Source organism: Parasteatoda tepidariorum, chromosome X2 (assembly GCF_043381705.1).
Source record: "Parasteatoda tepidariorum isolate YZ-2023 chromosome X2, CAS_Ptep_4.0, whole genome shotgun sequence".
NCBI classification, from domain to species: Eukaryota; Metazoa; Arthropoda; class Arachnida; order Araneae; family Theridiidae; genus Parasteatoda; species Parasteatoda tepidariorum.
The window spans coordinates 55,263,419-55,286,907 of record NC_092215.1 but is presented as its reverse complement, the minus strand read 5'-3'; the positions used below and the strand labels follow the sequence as shown (position 1 = coordinate 55,286,907).

Here is a 23,489-nt window from a genome sequence, read left to right as displayed (position 1 = left end):
TCAAAAAGAAAAATTTTCAGTTTTATTATTTGTTGTAAAAAAATACATATAAAATTTTCAACATAATACAAGAAAAGTATATTCAACATTCAAATAAAAACATGATGCTACTTTTTGTAAGTAGTTATGAGATTGAATAGGTAAAAATTATAATGAAACAACATTTTACAACAAATGAGGAGTAGAAAAATTAAGTAGAAAAAAATTGTTCATTATCACAATGCATGCATTTTATAAGTACAATTACATTTTACAACATTTATGGAATGAAATATACAAATGATAGACAAAACAACTGTATAAAGAAATATTTGGAAACCTATTTGGTGTAAAAAAAATCACAAAGGTTTTAATATTTTTTGTATAAGAGAAAAATTTCAAACAATATGTACAGTACAAAAACGGTTTAAAAACAAGTGACATTTACAAATAGAAAAACAGAAAAAATATTACAATAAAGTTTATTTATATACAAATAGAACTTAAATTCACTGCTATGAGCTCCAGTCATAAAAAAATTAGAAAACAAAATTTATTAGACATTGATTTAACAAAATGAAAAAAAAAAAAACTGGTGTAATATATTTCTGAGATTAAGATTTAGATAAATGAGAAAACATATTAAAAATAAGGGTTTCACTCTTTGTGAATTATCCTTACACAAAATCATGTTGTAATCTTGAAAATGGATTTCATGAGCCTTAAAAACAAAAATGCTGAACAGTAACTTTTATAATAAAAAGTTGAGACAGCTTATATAGATTAAACAATATACACTTTATATTGATTTTGTGGATAACAAGATATGGCTTCTTGTAGAATTCTAATACGAGGTCCCATAGGAATTCCCATCTTTTGCAAACGTTCTTCAGTTAAGTATGGTAATTCCTTTATTCCTATTTTTTCAGTTTCAAAGTTTGTAGCATATTTCTAAAAACAAAAAATAAAAATATATTATTTTGCACATAAGAGCACAACATAAAAATGCATTAAATAGATTTACTCTTCTAGAGACTATGAGGTTTTTTATAAAACTTAATAATATGTCACAAAAATAAAATTCATATAAATATTTAATTACAACATCTTAAATTCGCATTTTTGCGCATTCTTATTGGTATTTTGTTAAAATCTTTTCTATGACAATTTTTTTCTAATTACTTTTCCAAAATATTTTAAAATAATTGTCAGAAACTTGCAATTTTTAGCACTGAATTACTTTATTTAATTGGAGAGTTTTTACTATTTTATATTCGACCAATAAAATTCAACCAATTATTATACTAATACAAAAAACCTTTATTCAAATTATTATACTAATACAAAATATGAAGGAAATTAGTTCAAAAGGTATAAGAAAAGCAGCAAAACTTTACCAATTGTTACACAATGGTTTAAGGTTCAAAATTTTTGAGTTCAATTTATATGGTACATTTTGTCACGAGTTTTTCTTTTCTGTACTAATTCTTCACAAAAATGTGGTAAATAACATTCAAATTAATTGTATCCTAGGTTTATATTACAAAAACTAAAAAAAAAACATCTTAGTTTTTGTAATATAAACATAAGTTAATTTTCTCAAATTAAATTTTGTTCCAATTCATTTTAAATTTACTTTTATTTGGTATTTTTTTTAATTTTTTTTATAGAACTTACGTCTTTACATTACATGAAGTTTCATACCTTTACATTAAGTTTCATAGATCTGTAACATATAAGATGGTGATTTTTTGTAAACATTTAGAGACACATAATAATTTTGGTTAACACTATTTTATAATGATTTGTATTTTTGATTACGATTTGTTACAGTATAGTTAATTAAGTAACCAAAACAATAAAACCATAGCATTGAGATAGAAATTTTAACATATAAAACAGAAGAAAATTTAGAATAGTTTTCCTTATATCACTTCCAAAAAAAAAATCTTTTTTCATAAGAAATAGGGGAGAGGAGGTAGTCTTGACATGGGGCTAGTGCAGACAAATGTAATACTTTTGTTTAAAAGACTCTGTAAATTATAGCAGATTGGCAAAACTGTGTTACAGTTTCATAGACATAGTTTCAAGACAAAACACGAAATAGTTATGCAGCAAATAAATAAGTAATAAATGGTGGAAAAGTAACTTTAATTTTTGCTTTAATTGCAAGTTTAAACTATTTTAATTCATCATTATTTAAAAATAGGAGTTATATTATAAATGAATATGCTTATTACATATTTTAGGAGTCACTTTTGATTAACTTTTTTTTAATTAACGAATAAAAGAACTGATGACTACACACAGCTAGTCTGGATGTGCAGTAAGAGATAGAGGTAAGTGTGAAGATTAACTTTTTAGTGGTAGTAAATTTACTCTAATGCTAATGTTTAGAGATCAAGTAGCCCTCAGTTCTCATGCTGATATTCACTTTGCAAAATAATGCACAGTGATGATCACAAATTTAGCAAACGATCAAATTTTGTTTTATTTTCGTTACCAGTATTTAAAGTTTTCAGAACTTCAAAGAGCACTGATACAATATTTACACATTTCTAGAATTAGAAATTGTAGATTATTACAAAATTTAGTGTAATAACAATTAATGTTAGTAAAAATTCTTATTTTGGCCATCACTTAAAAACTTCTGCTCACTATCATCAGTTGTTGCATATTTATTTTAATTGTTTAAATATCCTAGTTGCCAAATCATCATCAAACAACTTTATTATACCAAAAATGAAATATCAAATTAAAAAAAAGGCTACCACTTTAAATAATCAAGAAAAAACTCTCGCTAAAATGAAGAAGTTGGAATTTAAGTTTTTATTAGGCTTTAACATTAATTTTTTTAAGTAAGGCTATCTACTCAAAACAGTACTTTTAAACTAAAATTAATTCCATATTGATTTGACTTGATTCTTTAAAATAAGTAATGCTAGATTAAAGAGTGAGTTTAAAGAAGTGTCAACCCCAGCCTATTTACATGTCTAACAAAAAATTTTTAAAAAAAGATTATTAGAAAACTTTACATCCAAATTAGCTTATCTATAATTCATAATAAAGACAATGATTTTTTTTTCGTTAACATTTTAACTAGAAAAATACAAAATATATTCAAAATAATGGTTAATAAATTTTTTTGTTGTTTTTTTTTTGGCAAATTTGTGAAACCTGTCCACATTAGCCTCTTCTTTCTTACAACAAGCAACAAAGAATATTGCATACAGACTTCTATAAGGTTGCGTAATTAAACCTTTTGAATATGTAGAATTTTTTTTAAAACTAAGAATCAGTATTAATATAATTAACTATTACAAATTCTAAGAAACTATACTGCAAATACTTTCTGTCCATTTAATAAAAAGTTGCCTTTAGACTAGTGATTAAAACTAAATTAAAACAAATTTAATTGCATTCAATAATTATATTTAAACCAAATAATTTTAAGATAGTATTTCAATCATACTAAAAGTACTTTAACTCAGGAATTTTTCACATTTAGAATGACCATAGACAATTTATGAACATAGGTTCTGTTAGAAATATACTATAATGCACTTTGACAAGTTTCTATTCAAAATAATCAAGTTATTAATTTCTTTATTTAAACTAACATTTTCTCTTTCATAATAAGAATGTTTCTATAATTATAAGTAACTTATAAACATAATCAGTTTTCCATTTTATATCTACTCATTAAAAATCATTACAAGAAAAAACATACCTCATATCCTAACCGCTTTAGAAACTGCCTAATTAGAGGTGGCTCATCACCAAAAAATCTGCAATTCAAAAAAATAAATATTATTAATTCAGAATAATGTAACCAATGTGCTATTCCATTTCATTAAATTATATTATTTGCAGACGAAAATAAGGTGGCAACAGATTACTAATGAAATACTCATCCAAATGGAAGGTGAGAAGAGTGGACAAAAATATGGTAAATATTTTTTATAAAATTTTGTTATCATTTTGACAAACTATGCAATACTTAAAAAAAATAGGAAACTGCAAGAATGGTTGGTAATAACACATGAGATTTTAATTAAAATAAATTTAATTGCATTCAATAATTATATTTAAACCAAATAATTTAAGGGCATTATTTCAATCATACAAAAAGAATTTTAACCCAAGCAATAATTTTACATAAAATACCATAATAAGTAATACATTACAAGAGAAAAAGAAGAGAACACATTAAAACAATTCCAGTTTTTTTATTTATTGTTATTTGCAGCTCTTTTTGGTGCCTTTATTTCATTAGATTAATCAAAACATGTTTTTAAAAGTTCATCCTAGCAAAATCAAAATTAACAATGTTTAGTATAATTTGGCATAAATCTATTGCTCAAGATCAACTCATGAGAGTAAAAAATTACCATAATCAAAAAATTCCTCCGATATTTATCAAATTAGCTAGGATATAAAAAACCTATTTTTACAGTACTTATAGTAGGTATTGTGATACCTTTATTAGCATGCATAGTACATATTAAAATAGTATCAATTAACATAATATTAGTAATTACCAAAAACTTTTTTATTTTTCATATTATTTTGAAATTGAAGATAACAAAGGGCTCATCAGCAATCTTTAAGATATATGCGCCCACTTAAAATATTAAGAGTTAAATCTGAATTGATATCTTATATATTTGGCAAAACTAATGGCAAATTTTTGATAAAAATTGGCATGGCTTAGTGAAGACAGATGAATACATGTGAAGGAATCACAGAGATATATGGATAAAATTTATTTTCCTTCTTGCCAACAGAGATCGCAGTGTTGATGCAAATTATACTTTAATAGAGTTACAGTGACAGTAGGCTAAAAAGGTTTTAGTAGTTTTACCGCCTTTTTGTGCAATGCTAATTAGTTTTACTAAAAATAATTCTTCTTGAAAGTGAACATCACCATGTTTTTTAAATACATGTTCTTTTGTCTTCTAGATTCAAGACTAAGAAAATGAAAAGAAAAAAGTGGCATATCCACTGAATAGATTGGTGATCAACGGCGGAAATTCGTGAAGTAATAACTTAATAAACTGAATTATGAAGAAAAATGAGAGTTGCGAAACTAATCATGATCATTTACCAAAATAGAAAAATACCCAATACTGTTTTATAATTTAAAAAGTATCATTCTTACGTGAAACTACAATGCTTTAATGAAAAATTAAAAATAATTTATGTTTTTCCACAAAAATACCTAGATATTCTTAATATGAGAACTATTAAAAATACTTTTAGTTAATTTCAGAAACACCTTTATATGTAATAATATGATGTAACAGTTTGACCACAATCAGCGCTGATTAAAAGAATACTCTTTTAAGATAAAAAAAATTACAGAATTCTTGACAATTTAAGTGATACATACTGATAAAATATCTACTCCACAAAATTTCAGCTCACGCTACCTCTGAATCGTTTTTGATTGGTTTACTTAACATACTTAAGACAAAGTTTTCCGGAAAGAAAAGGAGGAATGCATGAACTTTGATACTCATAAATGTCACTTAGCTGGTTCTGCCACTAAGCTCCTCATTTGTTACACAGTCTATTTCTTATAAAAATGCAGTTTTGACAAATTAAAACATAAGCATTCATAATTAAAACATAAACATTTGGACAAGTCAAAACATAAAAAGCTATACTAACTTAGTCAATTTTTTTGCTCTGCAAGGGTTCAGCAATTCTATAACCTCTTTATGAAAATTATCCCAAGCTCTTGGTGCTGCAATAGCTGGATTCCTTCCCCCACCATTATTTGGATGACATCCTTGAGCAAGTTGCATCAATCGCAATCGTTCTTGAACCCATGTCACATCTTGCCGCATATTTTCTAGCTCCTGAACAAGAACATGTTGAGTTCTCATTTCAGAAGAAAGGTGAGCTACACTTCTAGCTAAAGTAACAACATGACTCTCTAATCTTTGAAGACGTTTACCAGCAGAACTAAAACATTATAAAGTATATAACTGTAATATTTACTAATAAAATCTTAAATTTGCAACAAATGAGTAAAAAAAAAAATATTTCATTTTTAAAGATACAAATATTAGAAATACATATACAAAGTTTGCTATTTTTTTTCAGACAAAAAGGAAAGGGATTCAAGCTATGCTTATGTAAGATTTAAAAATCATTAAGGAAAAAAAATATCATTTTGAAAATTTTTTCCCTCCACTAATTTAGCACTTTGAGTATATGGTTGGAGTGCTCTTAGTTTGTGGTTTTTGCTCTAGATTATGTGACTGGACAAACTCTATTTATAATGCTGTATAAGTTAATGAAACATATAGCAAGAGAGTAAAAAAAAACTCTGGATAACAACTCAATTTCCTTTTATCACTCTTTTATATCTTTTCACTAGCAATACATAGACATCAAAAATCAATTAGTTTAGAATTATTAAAATAATCAATTTTGGCAGAAATAATATAAGAAAAAATATCACACAACAAGTAAGAAGTTGAATATATAGGTTGCACATAACTAAATCATATTATGATTAACATATACCAACCAGTTCTAACACTCATAAATTTCACTTAGTCATTCATTTATCATAGTCTATCTCACAATAATTTGTCTAAATCCTCAACCTGCTGTCAACTGAATCAGAAAAAAAAAATATTAACCTCTAACCAAAAACTTTAAATAAAAACTACAAGATTACCAACCAAATCAATAAACATCTAAAAAAATTTATTAAATAAACGTCGCTATTTTTTCCCCTTTTTTGAAAAAAAGAAATATTTATAACTGAATGCAACATCAATAAACTCAAGCTGTTTCTATTAATTTCTATGTAATTTTTGATAGTTAAAATCTAAAAAATAATCATTCTTATTTGTAATGTTCATAGTTAAAAATAAAAAAATATTAGTTCACACAAAAAGAAATTATTTTCTATCGACAAATCACATGATTTCACAGAAAAATAAATTATGCTCAGATTTTATGACAATGCAAAAAAAAGAGAAAGAATTAAATGGGCTGGTCACATCATTCGAATGAACAGAGAGCGTTCCACAAACATAATCTTTTCGGCTCAGCCCATCGGATCAAGGCCCAGAGGTCGACCAAAGCTGAGATGGGCCGACTGCGTGGAAAGAGACTTTTCAGTCTTAAAAGTCTCAAACTGGAAGACAACTGCCAGGCGGAGGCAGGCCTGGAGGAAGTTAATTGAGAAGGCCAGGGCCCACCCGGGGCTGTCGTGCCGTTGAGGAAGGAAGGAAAAAAAAGAACTGAAGAGCATTTTTGCAAATACCTTGTCCTGCATTCTCTTGTACGCCTTTTCTCCGATGCACTCCTCTTTTCCATAAAACTATGATTTCCGCGACTAGTAGAACTAGGTCCTGTTAATGATGAGAGGCTACCGTTTAATTTGTGTCTAGAATGACGTGATGTTTCTATTGAAGCAGCAAATGGATTGGCTTTACATGAGTTTTTTACACCCAAAAGGTGTAAGATCTATAAATATTAAACATAGATATCATGAATCAAGTTGAATATTATCGTTAATGGAATAATATACTATGAAAAAGCATAGATTGTAAAAACAAGCTTATTGAGACAGTTGTTATTTAAATAAATCAAACAACAAAACAATTTAAAACTACTTTTTAAAAACTATAATCAAAACAAAATCTTAATTTCCCAAATATTATTTATTTTAGAAACTAAATAAATTAAGAGATTGAAAATAAAAGTTTCAAATGCTCATCTGTATTTAACAGAGGAGTACACTTGTTATTTGGAAATTCACCCAAAATTCAAAACTGGTGTAAAAAAACGATGTAAAAGTAGGCACGCACGCTACTCTTGGAAATGTACCCACTCTTTAATCAGCAAGTATTTCAGATGAGCAACAAAGATTGGTGTCATATCATGAGCCCAACCTGTTTTGTTTCCCCTCTCTCCTCCTCTAGGCTTTTCACTTACCATTAGAGATTGACATCAGCAGTTCAACTTGGCAGAAAGCTAAAGTAAAGCATCACAAAGGACCAAGGAAAGGGACTGCCAGACAGATAGTTATCATATTATTAACCCAACCAGGTTTGCTCCCCTCTCTCCTTCTTCAGGCTTTTCACTTACCATTATTGACTAATGTCAACATCTATTAACTTAGGAGAAAGCTTAAGTAAAACATCACAAAGAACCGCTTTGTTTAAAAAACCTACCAAGGTAAACGATTCATTCTCAGCTCATAAAACTGATAAAGTGAAGAATAAGTGTAATTTTTATATATAGGCACTCTGTTTACAACTATTATTTTATGTACCTTTATGTTCTGTATATATGTTTCATAATATTTACTGATTATTGCTAATATTTGACAAAAAGAAAAGTATTTCTGTTGGGGATGTCCTCCAGGAAATTTTCAAAGTTAGTGGATCCGATTAAAAGCTGACACCCCACATTAACTTTTGAACATTTTCAACTTATATTCAGAAATATACAGTAGATAATGGAGAAATTCATACTAACAATCTTTTACTGCCAGGCATTAATGAGTTAAAAATATTTTGTATTACAAAATTGAAATTCTTTCAGCTTTAAAACACTGAGGAACAAAAATTATGCTATTCAATCTAATTTAGAATATTTCTCTTACAGCAGATAACAAATTATTTAAATAATAAATAAAAGTACGGAAATGTATTTTAAAGTCAAATTACTTTGTTATAGGAATAATAATCATAGATAATTTCATTAGAATTGAGCATTTTCATTAAAAAAAATTTCTTTTTCTGTCTAATCTAAATTTTTCCTTCATACATAACTGGAAAAGCAAATTAAACAAAATAAAAATGACGGATCAATTTGGAATAACTTAATACATTTTAACTAACATTAAAACATTCTATGAAATAATTTAAACAAGTTTAAGGACTTGAACCTGATTGAAATATGTAAAAATGAACATGTTTGTCTCTGGTTCTATTTTTTTTTTTAATTAAGAAGATTTAGGAAAGAAAGTAAAAAAACAAAATTAAGAAGAAACAAAAACGACAAAAAAAATTGAACCTTTCAAACATTCGACTAGTGAGAAATTAAAAAAATTCACCTCAGAATACATTGTCTCCAAGCCTTCAAGCTGTTTTCTGATCATTGACACTTCAGTTGGTTCCAGAGTACTTGCTGTGGCACTAAGATCACTACTGTAATCCTCTTCATCATCTAATAAACTTTCCATATCAAGACCAGTTGTATTGGATGTAAGTTCTGGGTCACCGTTATCAAGGTAACATGGAAAAACTGAAACTAATAAAATTTATTTAAAAACCACAAAATATATTTCAACTATTATAAAAATAGACAGTTTTACTTTAAAATCAAACTTTACAGTTCATCAATGATAGTCAAGCTTGCAGAAGCAAAATATACAGAACTCTATTTTTTAGTAAACTCAAGATGACATTGAATCTAAGAAAGATATCATCTAAACATCAAATCTCATAAATAAGACTGTTTTTAATTACATTTAAAAAAAAATTTGGCAATAACAGAACAATGCCCATTAAACACATCAAAGACAAAAAGCACTGAAACTTTGGAAGGATGGGGGGGGGGAATTACGGGAATAGTCTAACGGTTAGACTATTCCCATAATTTGTTCACAAATTTTCCCATAATTTTTCCACATTATTTTTTAATAAGTGTTGGCACAAAAGGGTTAGACTATAACCCTTTTGTGCCAATTATCACATGTAGGTGCAAGCACGAAACACTATCATCTGCTGGTTGACACATCCACTCGAAAAAGGGGTTTAACTTTAAAAATCCGAATCCATCAACAAAAAAAAGGTATGCTTATTCAGAGAAAGAAAATACAGTCTGCACTAATTAGTTAGCATATTTGAGGTCACTCCTGCGAACCATTAAGATTGAAACCTAGAATGTCATCATTAGATCAAAAGCTAGTCCTGTTTTTTTTTCTTTGGCACACAGCACATGTTCATATTTTGGTGCCTACATGGATTAAGGCTTGACAGCAAAACATCCCCTGGACTGAACAGGCACTAGTGACTGAAGCTCACAGCCTCAGCCAAAAGTGTGTTTGCAACTCCCGTTGTGGATAGGTTAAAGTGTCATTTTTTATAAAGAATAATTAGAAACTAATAATTCGAAGAAACTAATAATTCCTAACAAACATTTTTGTTTTGTTTCATATGTTTCTATATCATACCTGAAACAATAAGAGCTAAAGAAATGTGTAAAACATTAGCAAGTATAAGAGAAAATACCTAATTGATTTCTAGAATGATGCGTGGATGGAGGAGAACTGCTGCATTTTTTCGGACTGTAATTGCCATGGGCAATGCCTAACCTATGGCCACCAAAAGTGGATTTGCTGAACTGAGAACTTTTACCACTGCGATGGCGACAATTAACTTGATTAGAGCTGGTAGATCTACGCATACTTGTCTTTTTACCAGAGGTTTTTACTGCTGTGTCTGTGGTTTTCTGCTGATGATCAATTGACTTCTTGCAACTATTTAAAGCTGACGCACTGCAATTATAGTTTTAAAAGTTACTAAAAAGCATAAAAATTAAAATAAACACAATATTTGACAAAACATTGTTTTATTTTGTACTTATCATTTTAAAGTAAACATAATTTTAAATTACTGACACTTTCAAACATAGTCAAGTCTTCATATTTATAAGTCAAGAGCTGAACGGAAATTATGTACTATCAATGAACAAGCTTTACAGTAAATTAAAATTAATATATATATATATATATACACACACACAAACAAGGGTAGAAGATTCTAAGGAAGCTTCCTTAACTCTTATTTATAAAATTTCTAAAATGTATACTATACTAATATAAATTAGTATTGTATATACAGTCAAACTTGTTACTTCAAAAGCATGTTTCAAAATTATTTTCTGAATTGCATTGCTTAATGAAATGTATTGAGAAAAAAAATTCTAATAGTGCATACAAAATAAAACTTCTACAAGAAATTTTTTAAACTAGACTTTGTAGAAATCTAAGAGAAAAACTTTATTCATCATTTTAAATAAATAGATAATTATAATGACAGCTGAAAACAACTTATCTCGACATATTTCTTTTTATAAGATATTTTAACAGTATTCATGTAACTTTTAAAATTGCTCAAACATTAGTTATAAAATTTTTGTTTGTAGTAAAAATCATACCTTAAAGTAAGAAGCAATTTTCCAAGCTATAAAAAAAATCATAGTTGAAAACAAACAAAATATTTTTTTACAGGAAGATAAAAGGCGTGAAAAATGAACCATCATTATTTATGTCTTAAACCAGGTTCGTGATATTTAGGAGCAAATTATTATGTAATGAAAAACTGAGCTCACCCCATTTAATTTGAAAAAAAGTATTTAGGTTCTAATACAACGAGTTTACAAACACCAGCACCTTATAAGCGAAAATGATTGTAATTTTGATTAATTTAAAATTATTATTAAACTTAAATTGACTTGTTTACAATTATCTTGTGAAATTTGAACTGTCAACATAGACTAAAAAGCTATGTTTTATACTTTTTTTACCCCTTAAATTAGGGGTGCCCAACATGCGGCCCTCAAGCCATATGCGGTCATCCGACCCTCGATGTGCGGCCCATGGCAGCAATCTAAACAAAATGAAAAAAGAATTTTGCTTAAATTAAAAAATTTCGAAAATTTGAAATTAAATAGTTTTTAACTCACCCAATCTCAATGTAGTTCTTCGATTGCATTTTTTCATCATTTTTAATTTTGATCGTTTTAATTTTAATAATTTTAACCTCAAAAACTTTCTTTAAATCAAAGTTTTTATCTTACATTTATTTTAATTACTAGAATATTTATTTTTTAATTTAATTCTATGAACAATTTTTCTAATGTTAAAATTTATGTTTAAATGGACTTTTGTATTATGTAATATGATAAAAAAGAAACATAAATTTTTCTTAAGTTTATTTCAATTTATTTAATTTTTTTCTAATAAATTGTTTCTGATTTTCTGATTCTGTTTTTTTCCTAAATAATCTGTTTTGCAGTTTCAAATTTTAAACATTTATAAGTATTTAATTTTATGCAAAGATATTACAAGGTTAACTGAAAAAAAGAATTTAGTGCCTAGAACAATGATGTTTATATAAAAATTGCTGTCAATATGTCTGAATGAATACTTCATCAGGCGGCCCTTCATTGGAAGGTTGTACACTCCTACCTTAAATGCCTAATGTGCAAAAGTTTGTTTGACGCACTTAACTAAAGGTAAAGAAATTCTAAGTGTAGGAATTTTAGTATGAGTAACAATAAAAGTTATATTAATAGTTAGGAGCTGAATGAGGCAAGCAAAAAAGTACCTGAAATTCCGAAAGGAACAGTCCTAAAATATGAAGAAAAATATATCTGTAAATTTGTACAGTAAATACAAAATTGAAAATGAAAATTTTACTTATTAAATATTGCGCAAATTAACAGATATATGCAATATATATTAAATACATTCTTCTTCTTCAGCAAGAAAGCCCCTTACAGGCCTTGGCTGCCTCAATCACACATAGCCTCCAACGCCTCTTGTCCATGGCGACTTTTTTTCAGTTGTTTATCTTTAATACTTTTATATCTTTAGCAGTGTCATCCAGCCATCTAGTTGGAGGTCTTCCTCTAGCCCGAGATTCCGAATGATTTTTAAAGGTGAGCAGTGGTGATTCGGACTGCATTATTTTTTGGACCTCTCCAGATATGGCCAAGTCATATTAATCTATTGCTTCGGATGACCTGCACTATCTGTGGCTGTCCATAGAGTCTATATAATTAAAAGTTGTATCTGATTCACCAACAGCCTCTTTCCTGTACTGGGCCAAAAATATTTCTAAGGATTTTCCTTTCAAAAACACCAAGAGTAAGCTGAGTGTTTGCGTTTAGTGTCCATGTTTCACTTGCATAGAGCAATACAGGTAGAATAGGAGTCTTATAAATTTTAATTTTAGTTTTTCGACTGATTAGGCTTGATCCTAATTGCTTTCTTTGTCCAAAGAAACACTTGTTTGCCATTTTAATTCTGTTGTCTACTTCTGTTTTTATGCTGTTTTGGTGATTGATCATTGTTCCAAGGTATTTGAATTCATTAACCTTTTCAAAGGTGTAACCATTTATGAATAAAGGATCATGATTTACAGTTGTGGCTGGAGATTCCATAAATTTAGTTTTATCTTCATTGATGGTAAGGACCATATTTGTGGCAGAAGTTTCAAGAGACAGAAAGGCCTCTCTCACAGCTCTCTCTGATGTTCCTATGACATCGATGTCATCGGCATATGCCAGTAATTGGACTGATCTATTCCAAAGGGTGCCTTTTCGGTCTAATCCACTATCTCTGATACATTTCTCCAGAGCTAGATTAAAGAGTAGACAGGCGAGGGAATCCCCTTAAATACATTAGTTTAAAGAAAAAAATTACAATTCATAATTACAAATGCCATATAGACAAGGCTGTCTTTAAGAAAGGATGTCAAAAGGTTTCATCCCATGCAAATATTGCTAAGTTTACATAGTCAGCAAAATCATATCAGTTACTTTGAAAGATGAATAAATTTATTTGAAAGTTAAATGATGTACTAAAGTAGTCTAAAATTATTTTTAACATTTACTGAATTGATTCCTAACATTAAAATAAAGAATTTCTGTTTGTCAAGTTTCCCAACAATTTTAATCTGAATGAATGCATTTGTTTTCAATGTTAAGCATATTATTATTACACTAAGTGTAGAGTATTATGGGATGATTTGAAGTTATCAAATGTTTAGTTAAGCAAACAGGCATTAAACAATACACCAAAAGTGGTCTTTATTATCAAGCACTCACCATGTTAAAAAAAGGGGTACACTGTTTACCACATAATTGATCTGCAAACAACCATAATTTATCACCACTAATTGATGTGGAGAAAAACTTATTAATGGGAGACATTAAATTTAGAAATATTATAACAGGTTATAAGGAATTACTTATACTTTGGTGCTTTGGTGAGGGAAAAATTAGATTATTTGTTTTCTAATACATCTTGAGCATTAGGTTGATTTTCTTTAATTATAGATGTGATAAGAAAACCATATCTTTGATCCCATTACCATGAAATTTTAATATTTTACTCTCACTCAAAAGAGAAAAATTGTCAAAAACCTTGGATAAACCAATTTAAACAGAAATTTTAATCTCAGGATGTGATACATCGTGTGGTACCACAAAAACTTCCCACAGTCAGCTCAATAGCAAGAGAATTTTAACTCATGATCCACTTACAGCTGCTGATATTTTTTAGTTAGCACTATGCTTGGTGTAAAAGCCTAGAGCAGAATTCATATCAACCAGGTACTATTTGGATTCAAACCTGCATTACTTCGCATATCACAACATGCTTTGGGATGTTTAATCTATGCGATCTCCAAGAACCACATTGATCAAATATTATATAATAAACATTATTTGTATATAAAATTTGATAAATGAGGTACTTAAAGATCACATAGATTATACATCCCAAAGCCTGCAGTGACGTGCGAATCTTAATTTGCGGAGAATAAAAGTGAATCTGAAGTATTACATTTTGCCCATGTACTATAAAAATTGCATGAAGAAAGCTGAATAGAAATGATAAAAAAAATTCTTCTCCGTATTAACAAAGTAGCATATAGTTAAATATTAAAGATAATAAAGCTAATGTAGCAGATTTAAAGGTCGATGAAACAGTGTACAGAGTGAAAATGAATCCAATTATTAGTCTCTCTGCCAACTATGATACATTTCCACCCTCAATGCAACGAAAAATTTGGCAAACAGAAACTGGTCGCATTGTAGCAACTCTAAAGAACATATGCTTTTTCTTTTCCCTTCTAATTGTCAAACTTCAATTTTCCTTACTCCCATTGTTTCATGAATAAAAGCATAAAAATATTTATCTATTTTTTCACTTCAATATATGAAAAAATAATTGTCTAAATCTGATAGAAATTTCAACTTTTTGCCATAGTTGCCAAAGGTAAAAGAAAAGAAAGAAAAATAGTAAACAGTCACTTTTTAGTCGCCAGCAGAAACCTGAAATAATTAAACTTTTTCACAGAAATGTTAACTTATCCAACTCTAATTAGAGAATGAAGTTAAGAATGCAATCAATTTTGGAAAAATACAATAAAAAATATCACATACCTCATTGAAAATTTATACTTGGATCTTGATGGTAATTTTGGAGAATTTTCTGCACTTGCAAGAGGTGAAGCAGCAAGGGAAACAGCTTGATGAGAGGGATTATCATAAAGACTTTCACTAGATACATCATTCTGCTCATCTTTTTCATTAGTCTGTCTACAAGTCATAGATGTATTTGGCGTCTCATATACATGCCTAACTTTACTAACTTGACAATCCTTAGTATAGTGTTTATCCTGACATTCACGAGCTTGTTGATCCCAGATACCACCATTGACACTGTGATCAGAATCCAGACTGGTATCTAAATTGCTTGCAACACTAACACCACTACTGTGAGGAGAAACAACACTTTTGGAGCCATGCATACTACTGTGCATTGTACCTCTACCTGATTCAGAAGAAGATTTGTACACTTCAGCACTATCACCACAATCTGTAGAATTAAGCTGCAAATTATCAGGAGATACAGTTTCATTACTTTTATTTGGCACTTTAACTTCATTGGAAGGAGCTGGTATAGAACTCTCTTCATTTGTGTTGTGTACTGATTTGGCATAGCAAGCTCCACTTGCAACTCCTGATTGCAAATCAGGTTGCTGTGATTGAGATGGTTGTGATACAGAGTCATGAGTTCTACTAAAACTAGGAAAAGGAGCTATACCTCCATAAATAGCCTCAGGATTAACTGGTACTTCAGGCCTTTTTTCCTGGGAAGGTCGCCCAATAACTTCTTTTGGCACTAACTTATCATAATCATAAGATGATTTGATGTTGTTAGAATAGCAGTTCTATAAAAGAGTAATAAAAAAGAAATTAAAAAAATATATACAAATTTATCAAAAAATCTTAACTGCACAGTAAACAAAAGTTTTCCTGGATAAATATTTAGATGTTAAAATGCTAGTCAGAATTTTTAAGACTTAAATATCATAACTAAATTAGGACAATTAAAATTCAAGCATAATTAAAAATGCCTTTCAACAACTATTTCTATTTGTGCTTTTAAGACTTTTTAAGCACATACTTATAAAATTATACAAAACAGTAAAACCTGGAATTTAATTATTTAAAAATTATGTTAGGTCTTTTGAAAAAGTTTTTTAGGCATTACCTCAATCATTTAAGGCAGGCAACTTAATTCATAAAACATAATTTTTATAATAAAAACAAATAAAACAGAATTGGGTACTGCAAATTTTTTTTGAATAATAAAACAAATGCTGTCTTACTCTTGGACTAAGATAATTTGACCAGCTAATTCTCTGTTCTCGAGCAAAAAATTTGCTGCATGTATCACGTAACTGATCTGGATCAGTAGCTTCTTCATGGTCATGTTCATGTTCAGAAACATTGGTTGAAGCTGCAAAAGGGTGTCTGAAAAGGAAGTCAAAATAAGAATTAAATAACTTAAAGGTTTGTGAATACGATTATAATATATGTGTAGAAAGAGTAAAACATAACAATGTACTACATGTCCAGAAGTCATTATACTCAATAAAAAAATTTAAAAAAATCCAAAACAACTTTTTTAAGAAAACGTTTTTAGTACCCAGGTGATAAACATAACTTAACATATAAAATATTTAAAAGTCTTCAAATACAGAATAAGGATTGGAAAAGATAATTTTTATGAAAAATAATTCAACTAATGTAACAAAAGTAAAAAATAATATTGTTAAATATACTGGACAAAAATCCGGAAAGCAAGAATGGTTAACTGCAAATTGAACTGTAATTTTTTCCACCACCCAAAAAATTAAAAACCTCACAAAAAGAAATTATCATAAATATATGCTTAGAAATATTAACTACTTTTAATGTTTTGAAATCGAGAGCTATGGTGTTTATGATGCATTAAAAATCTCCATTAAAAAAACATATCAAGATATGCTAAGATATTTATTTTAATTAAATTTTAAGAGAATATCTATTTTAAGCTAATTTAGTAATCAAATAATACCTTATTTATTTTAAATTTCAACTTTGAACAGATAGTCCACGAAAGAAGTGCAGATTTTAATAATATGTTTATATGTACAACTTATATAATCATTCGACTGATATCAACATATATTTAACTTACTGTTTTTTCATTAGCTACAGCATAGCAAAATGGTAAATTTACCAGGCAGTAAAAATAATGCCATGAAAAAATCATAAAATCAGGTAGTACCTTTCAACTTGATATGGTCTACAGTGATGCATATGAGTAACAGGTTGAGAAAGGCTAAGTGCAACACTATTCCCACTGAATGAAGAAGAAGATATGTAACTTAAACGTTGGTCAGCAACTGAAGAAGGATTTGCATTAAACCCAGGCATACTATATTCCTGAGACTCCTGAAAATGTTATAAATATAGGAAAAGGAAATATTCATGACACATTAACACAAAAAAGTTACTAAGTAAGACTCAAATAATACCTCAATTCTAGGTTTTTCCTCATCATTTGGTCCCTTTTCTAACTCAGTAAGCTCCTACTCAAAAGAAAATTGTTTAAAATTTAAATTCAAGTAGTTAATTGAGATTAAAAATATAATTATAGTATACACCTTTAAACTTGGAAAGCAGGTAGCAAACTAGTTTTTTAACACAAACTAGTTTAGTAAAAACTAGTTTTCTTTTATGCTCTAAAATGCAAAAATGGCACTAAAAAGGATACTATACAATTCTGCCCCTTTCATATATAGCAGTTTATTTATTTTAAAAACAATTGAGCTAACTTGTTGCTGTTTTTTATACAATCTTAAAGTCAAAATCCTGATGCAAACCATTAAATAAAATAAAAAATGCATACAACAAAAAATTTAAAATTGGTTTAATTAAAATTTAAATTAATGTTTCAAAATTTAGGACTTCAAGGTCTTTAATAATTGAATGCAGAAATAATCAGTAGATGTAAGTTAAAATGTAAAATTATGGAAGCTGCAAATAGAAGTCATTCTGTTTTTCTGAAACATAAATTTGACTTGTTTAGGAAAAAAATACTAAATATTTCAGTAATGCTCACTCAGAAATTTAACAGAGTGACAAATTATTTTGCATGTTGTTGAAAAGAAACAAACTTATTACAGTGCTTGCAAACTGCCATTTAGACAATTTACCAAATCTCACTTCAAGTTAACTATGAAATATTTTCTTATACAAAATATATATATATATATATATATATATATTTGATAGATATTAACAGTTTGAATAAATAGGGTTCAATCAGCATAATATAAATTTGAAAAACATCATTTTAAAATTAAGGATGACAGTGGTTAGAAAAACATAAAAGGTGGAAATTCCAGAATATGAATCCAGATATGATATCCCAGAAAAAAATTAAGTCTAAAAGGTATGATACTGGGATGTGAGATTTTTAAACAGCATGAACACGAATCACTATGTTAGATTTCAAAATCGCGAGAATAGGAAACACAATTTTTGATTTTAAATTCACATGAATGTGAATAACATTTGATTTTTAAATTCATGTAAATATGAATTGTGATATGTAATTTTTAAATCATGTTCATATGAATCACAATTCTGTAAGTACAAATCGTGCTATAAAATTTTGAAACCTCATGAATACGAATCTCGAAGAGTAATATTTCAGCAATGTGAACACAAATCACAATAGTTTGTTTTAAATCCTGTAAATACGAACTGCGATGCTTGATATAAAATCATAAGACTACGAATCACATTGTGTGATTTTAAAATCAAGTAAATGAGAGTTATATTGTTTTATTCTTGATTCACATAAATGCGAATCATAATATGAGATTTTTAAACCACGTGAACAGAAAACATAATGTTTGATTTTAAAATAGCATGAATATGAAATAACAATGTTTGATATTAAATGGTGAGAAAACTAATCCCAATGCATTAAATCACGTAACTTTATTTTTAAATCACATAAATACAAACCTTGGTGCGTGATTTTTAAACCGTGTGAACACAAATTATGATGCTTGATTTTGAAATCGCATAAATACACAAAGTGATATTTGCGTATGAAATATGATTGATGTAGAAACTAGGAAATTGCAAACATAACTCACAAGTCAATTGATAAAAACAAAACTTGCCTATGTATAATAGTAAAATTAAAATAACTAGTTGGTAAGCATTAGGATAATAAAGTTAGCACAACTAACATTTTTAAAACTTGGAGAAACATTACATATCGGGCGAAAACTAAATGCATATTACAAAAATGAAGATGATTAGTGAGAAATTCTGTCAGTGAAGGATCGTTAGAGCAATGATCGAAAAAACATGTTGTCATAGATAACAAAGATAAGAAAGAGTGAAACTTTTTAAAAGCTGAATTTTTGCTAAATATATTTATATATACACATATATATATATATATATATATGCCAAAGGCAAAGCAAAGAAAACTCAGCCCCACAGAAATTACGAGATTTTCGATGCGGAACACAATTCCTCCCTTCCTTTAGCGAAAATTATGTATGGGAAAATGTATATTAAAAAAATCAAAACCATACACCACCAATTGTTTAACATAACTAGTTTTCAAAGTTAGTTCCAATTTCCTTAAGACGTTTTCGCAATTTACGACAGAAAGATGCTAAAAAGTATAAAATATCTGGTTTTGTCACTGAATGTCACAAAGAATATGTTTTATCATATTTTGTTGTCCCTGTTAGAAGAAAACATGCAATTTTACTGGCTAATATAAAAGGTGACCTCGTACTGAAAAGGAGGAAAATTAGTTTTCGTAAGAAAAGTGTTTCATGTTAGAATATACAAGATTCTCGAAATGGTGACTAATAGGCAGAAAAAGAGGAAAATTTATCTAAAAAAAACATAAAAAGCTGAAAATCCGGTAAGAGGCGGAAAAAAAAATAAAAAAGTAAAAATAAAAAAGGCCCTGTAAAATAAAAAAGCTGATAGCTATTAATAACCTTCTTTAAAAACATATGTTACATCTAGTGGGAAAAATGGCAGAACTAAACCAAAGGAGGAAATAGATGATTTAACTTAAATTATCCAAACTGATAATTACGGAACATATTTCATAATTAACAATTAGAGAGAAATTTTATTAAAGCTCATAGAAAGGAAAAAATATATATAATATTTAAAAGCACTTGAAAATAGATAAGAAATTAACTGAGCTCGAAACATACTTTACTAGAAGTAGATTGTGTTAGAAAAGATCGGAGTTTCCTTTGAAGGGAAGACCATTTTTCACCAACAAGTTTTCCAGAAGTCTAGGATTAAATATAACTTTTAATAATAAACAAATTTTAAATATAACACAAGAACAAAAGTGAAATAAAAAACTCGAAGAATTTTTAATTTAAAGCAGTTAAGCTATATTTAACTTAGTGAGAAATTGTCAACTTATAAGTTTTAACTGTCCAATGTCATGACTATTTCAATAATAATTAAATACATATATAACTTTGCTTTTAGCTTAATAAGAATATGTTTGCATAGCATTTCACTCATATTTTTTTTTTACTTTTCCAAAAAAACTTCAGAATTCCGGACCATATTTTTGTTGAACATATTGTGCACCAAAAACTAATATTTCTAAAAATTTAAAATGCAAATTTAGGTAACAATTTAAAGCAAGTAAATGTCATAAAACGTGCTTTTTTATACAAGCTTACATTCATATTTGATTCAGCATTAAGATAATAAAATTAAAGTAATTAATCAATAAGAAAACCATGTTTTTGAAATAATTTTTTTAAAATCCATACAAACAAATCATTAATTTGATTTTCAATGCTAAAGCTATAAATGTTTTAAGACACTATTAAAATTACAATTAAACATTTAAATTATCTAAGACAAGCTTTTTCAGTCTGAAATATTGCATTTCACAGTTGAAACTATATAGAATCCTTATATCCAGAAGTTGTTCAAGGAGGTTTTTACTTTTTTTGCATCATTACAAAAAATAACTTTTTTTGTACCTTATGTTCTTGCACCCAAGCATGTGTTCGAGAACCAGGTCGATCTGGTCTTTCAGAATGGTGAGCATGATGCATATAAGGTAATGGATCCTAAATTAAATGAAAATAAAATACTATACACATGTTTATATTTTACATTTCTATGCAGTGTGAATATAAATTTATATATTTTTACCGATGGGCGTGGTGGTGTAGATGTGTTCATGCAAATATCTGGGTGATGATGATGATTGGGGACATCATGATTTGGAGGGTTGGGTGGTTCTCTGTAAATTGGTGGTCCATAAAAAGGTTTTGGAGGAAGTGCTGGTTTTTGATCAGTAGTCCCATCTGTAGTATAAAGTAAAAGAGATATCAATTAATCATACTGAAAAACAACTGAAGATGTGAATCAGAACTATTTACTGGAATCTAGGAACAAGTCATTTAAAACTTGAACAAAAAATGCTCCTAAGCTCATTTGTGGCAATAAATTAAAGTTAAAATTTAAAGATGTTTAAACCAGTGTTTAATTTCATATTTTAACTAGTGTTATATTTTAATAAATCTTTCAAATATTTAGAACTACTTTGATTTATTATCTTTTTAAAATGACTTTAGACTACCATGAGTAAATTTTGTCAATCGATTGGAACAAAAATTTAAACATATTTGCAATCGACATGTGTACACTTATTGCTGAATAATCTAACCACAAGCTAACACAAAGCCTTACTATACGCCTATGTAAAAATTAATGACTAAAAAAAATCAAAAAATTTATAACACCTGAAGCTTATGGTTAGCTCAAGTATGCTTCAAATTTAACTGTGATTAAGACATTAGGATATTAATTATCTGAAAACAGCCGATTGGGTTTCAAATAGACTGCAAAAAAGATTGAGTATACAACTGGGTTAATAATTATTACCCAAAATTACAGATTATATCATGAATTAATTTAGTGAAACTTTTAATACAAATGATAAATTCATAGAGTTTACTCAATTACACAAACAGATAGATTTAGATAGATTTTAATAGCTGAATAACGGTTTTAAATATTGTAAATTTAGACTGTAAGTCTATCGTTCAAACTTAGTACCTACATACTAAAATAATAAAAGACTTATAAATAACTTTAAGATTAAATTAGAGAAACTACATACATTTTTTTACAAAATTTACAGAAAATAAATACACAAAATTACAAAAATAATAAATTTACAAAAAAAAAATATATGAAAGTTGTAAGCGGCATGACTATCACAGGTAGGTCTGTCAGCCTAAAACACATAACATCTCATTGCAAAGCAAAATTTTAGACTGAACTGCAACTCACTCTCTTTCTAAGCAGGCTCTGATCGAAATGACCAACAAAATATTGTGTGCCGATATCATACAGAATGAACAAAGACCTTGCATTTAATTTAATATGTTCAAATTAAAAAAAAAACTGGAAGTATATTAGCATTATAATACATTAAATACATACAATCCACAATATTTTGTACATCCATGTCATTTGCAAGCTACATCAACATACAGCAGCAAAATTCTAATCGATTATTGAAAAAAAGCTTAATATTTTTAAACAATCTCAATACAAATGTTTTTTTTTCTACTCACACATTCCATTATTCAAATGCAAGGAAAACACATAGCCTTTTTTAATTCTCAGAAAGAACTATGGATTCCTGCAGTTGTTTTATTTTGTAACACTAGACAAAATCTCTCTCCTATGATTTTTTTTCACTAATTTTTCATCACTCTGATAAAGTAGGTAGTTTCATTTGATTGAAAAACTTCGAATTTAAAAAAAAATAACAATATTTTTTAATTATGAAAATTTCTTTTATAATTAACCCATTTTTGGCCAAAGGTGCGTAAATGCACCATTTCATTAAATATTTTTTTATTAACACTGTGGCGAATATTTTTCACTAATTTTATTTTTCTGCTATTGTCAAGGGTTCTGAAGACATCTATAATATATTAGAAATTTAATTAGAGTAATCACTTTCTGTTTAGAAACTTTTGAACAACTCTAGCTTATTAACTTAAAACGGTTATTGACAAATGAAACTTTTTTTTAAATGTTTAAGTATTCCTTTTGAGATTTATCATATGTTTTTATAATATATTAAAGTTGCAAGTCAGTAAATAAAAAATTTCATAAAACAAGCTTTCAACTAAATGATTTGTTCATTGATTTAGTGAATGGTGCTTGTATGTACAACTTTATTTCTTGAAAAAAATATAATTTTTCACTCATGAAATTAACAAATTGAATGAAAGCATATTTCAATAAAAATAACACCACATTTTATAGAAATTCTATGCTTGGCCTAAAATGGGGTTAAG

The 23,489-nt window shown here is 28.0% G+C and overlaps 1 protein-coding gene across 8 annotated transcripts in view; it reads right to left on the bottom strand.

The window, feature by feature from the left end:
* LOC107453362 (serine-rich adhesin for platelets) overlaps positions 1–23,489 on the bottom strand; it is a 65,137-nt gene continuing 41,648 nt past the window's right edge. For 2 of the 8 annotated variants that reach the window (XM_016070166.3, XM_016070165.3), the window contains exons 3-15: positions 21,322–21,476; positions 21,147–21,236; positions 20,349–20,432; positions 17,619–17,672; positions 17,369–17,535; positions 16,425–16,569; positions 15,193–15,983; positions 10,248–10,513; positions 9,068–9,264; positions 7,268–7,470; positions 5,653–5,949; positions 3,710–3,767; positions 1–930 (exon numbers count right to left, since the gene is read on the bottom strand). In XM_016070166.3, coding sequence (XP_015925652.1) covers positions 763–930; positions 3,710–3,767; positions 5,653–5,949; positions 7,268–7,470; positions 9,068–9,264; positions 10,248–10,513; positions 15,193–15,983; positions 16,425–16,569; positions 17,369–17,535; positions 17,619–17,672; positions 20,349–20,432; positions 21,147–21,236; positions 21,322–21,476 — 2,675 coding nt within the window. In that variant the 3' untranslated portion in view covers positions 1–762. The remainder of the gene's footprint in view (positions 931–3,709; positions 3,768–5,652; positions 5,950–7,267; positions 7,471–9,067; positions 9,265–10,247; positions 10,514–15,192; positions 15,984–16,424; positions 16,570–17,368; positions 17,536–17,618; positions 17,673–20,348; positions 20,433–21,146; positions 21,237–21,321; positions 21,477–23,489) is intronic. The other 6 variants (XM_071188396.1, XM_016070167.3, XM_071188398.1 and 3 more) reach the window with 4 other exon arrangements.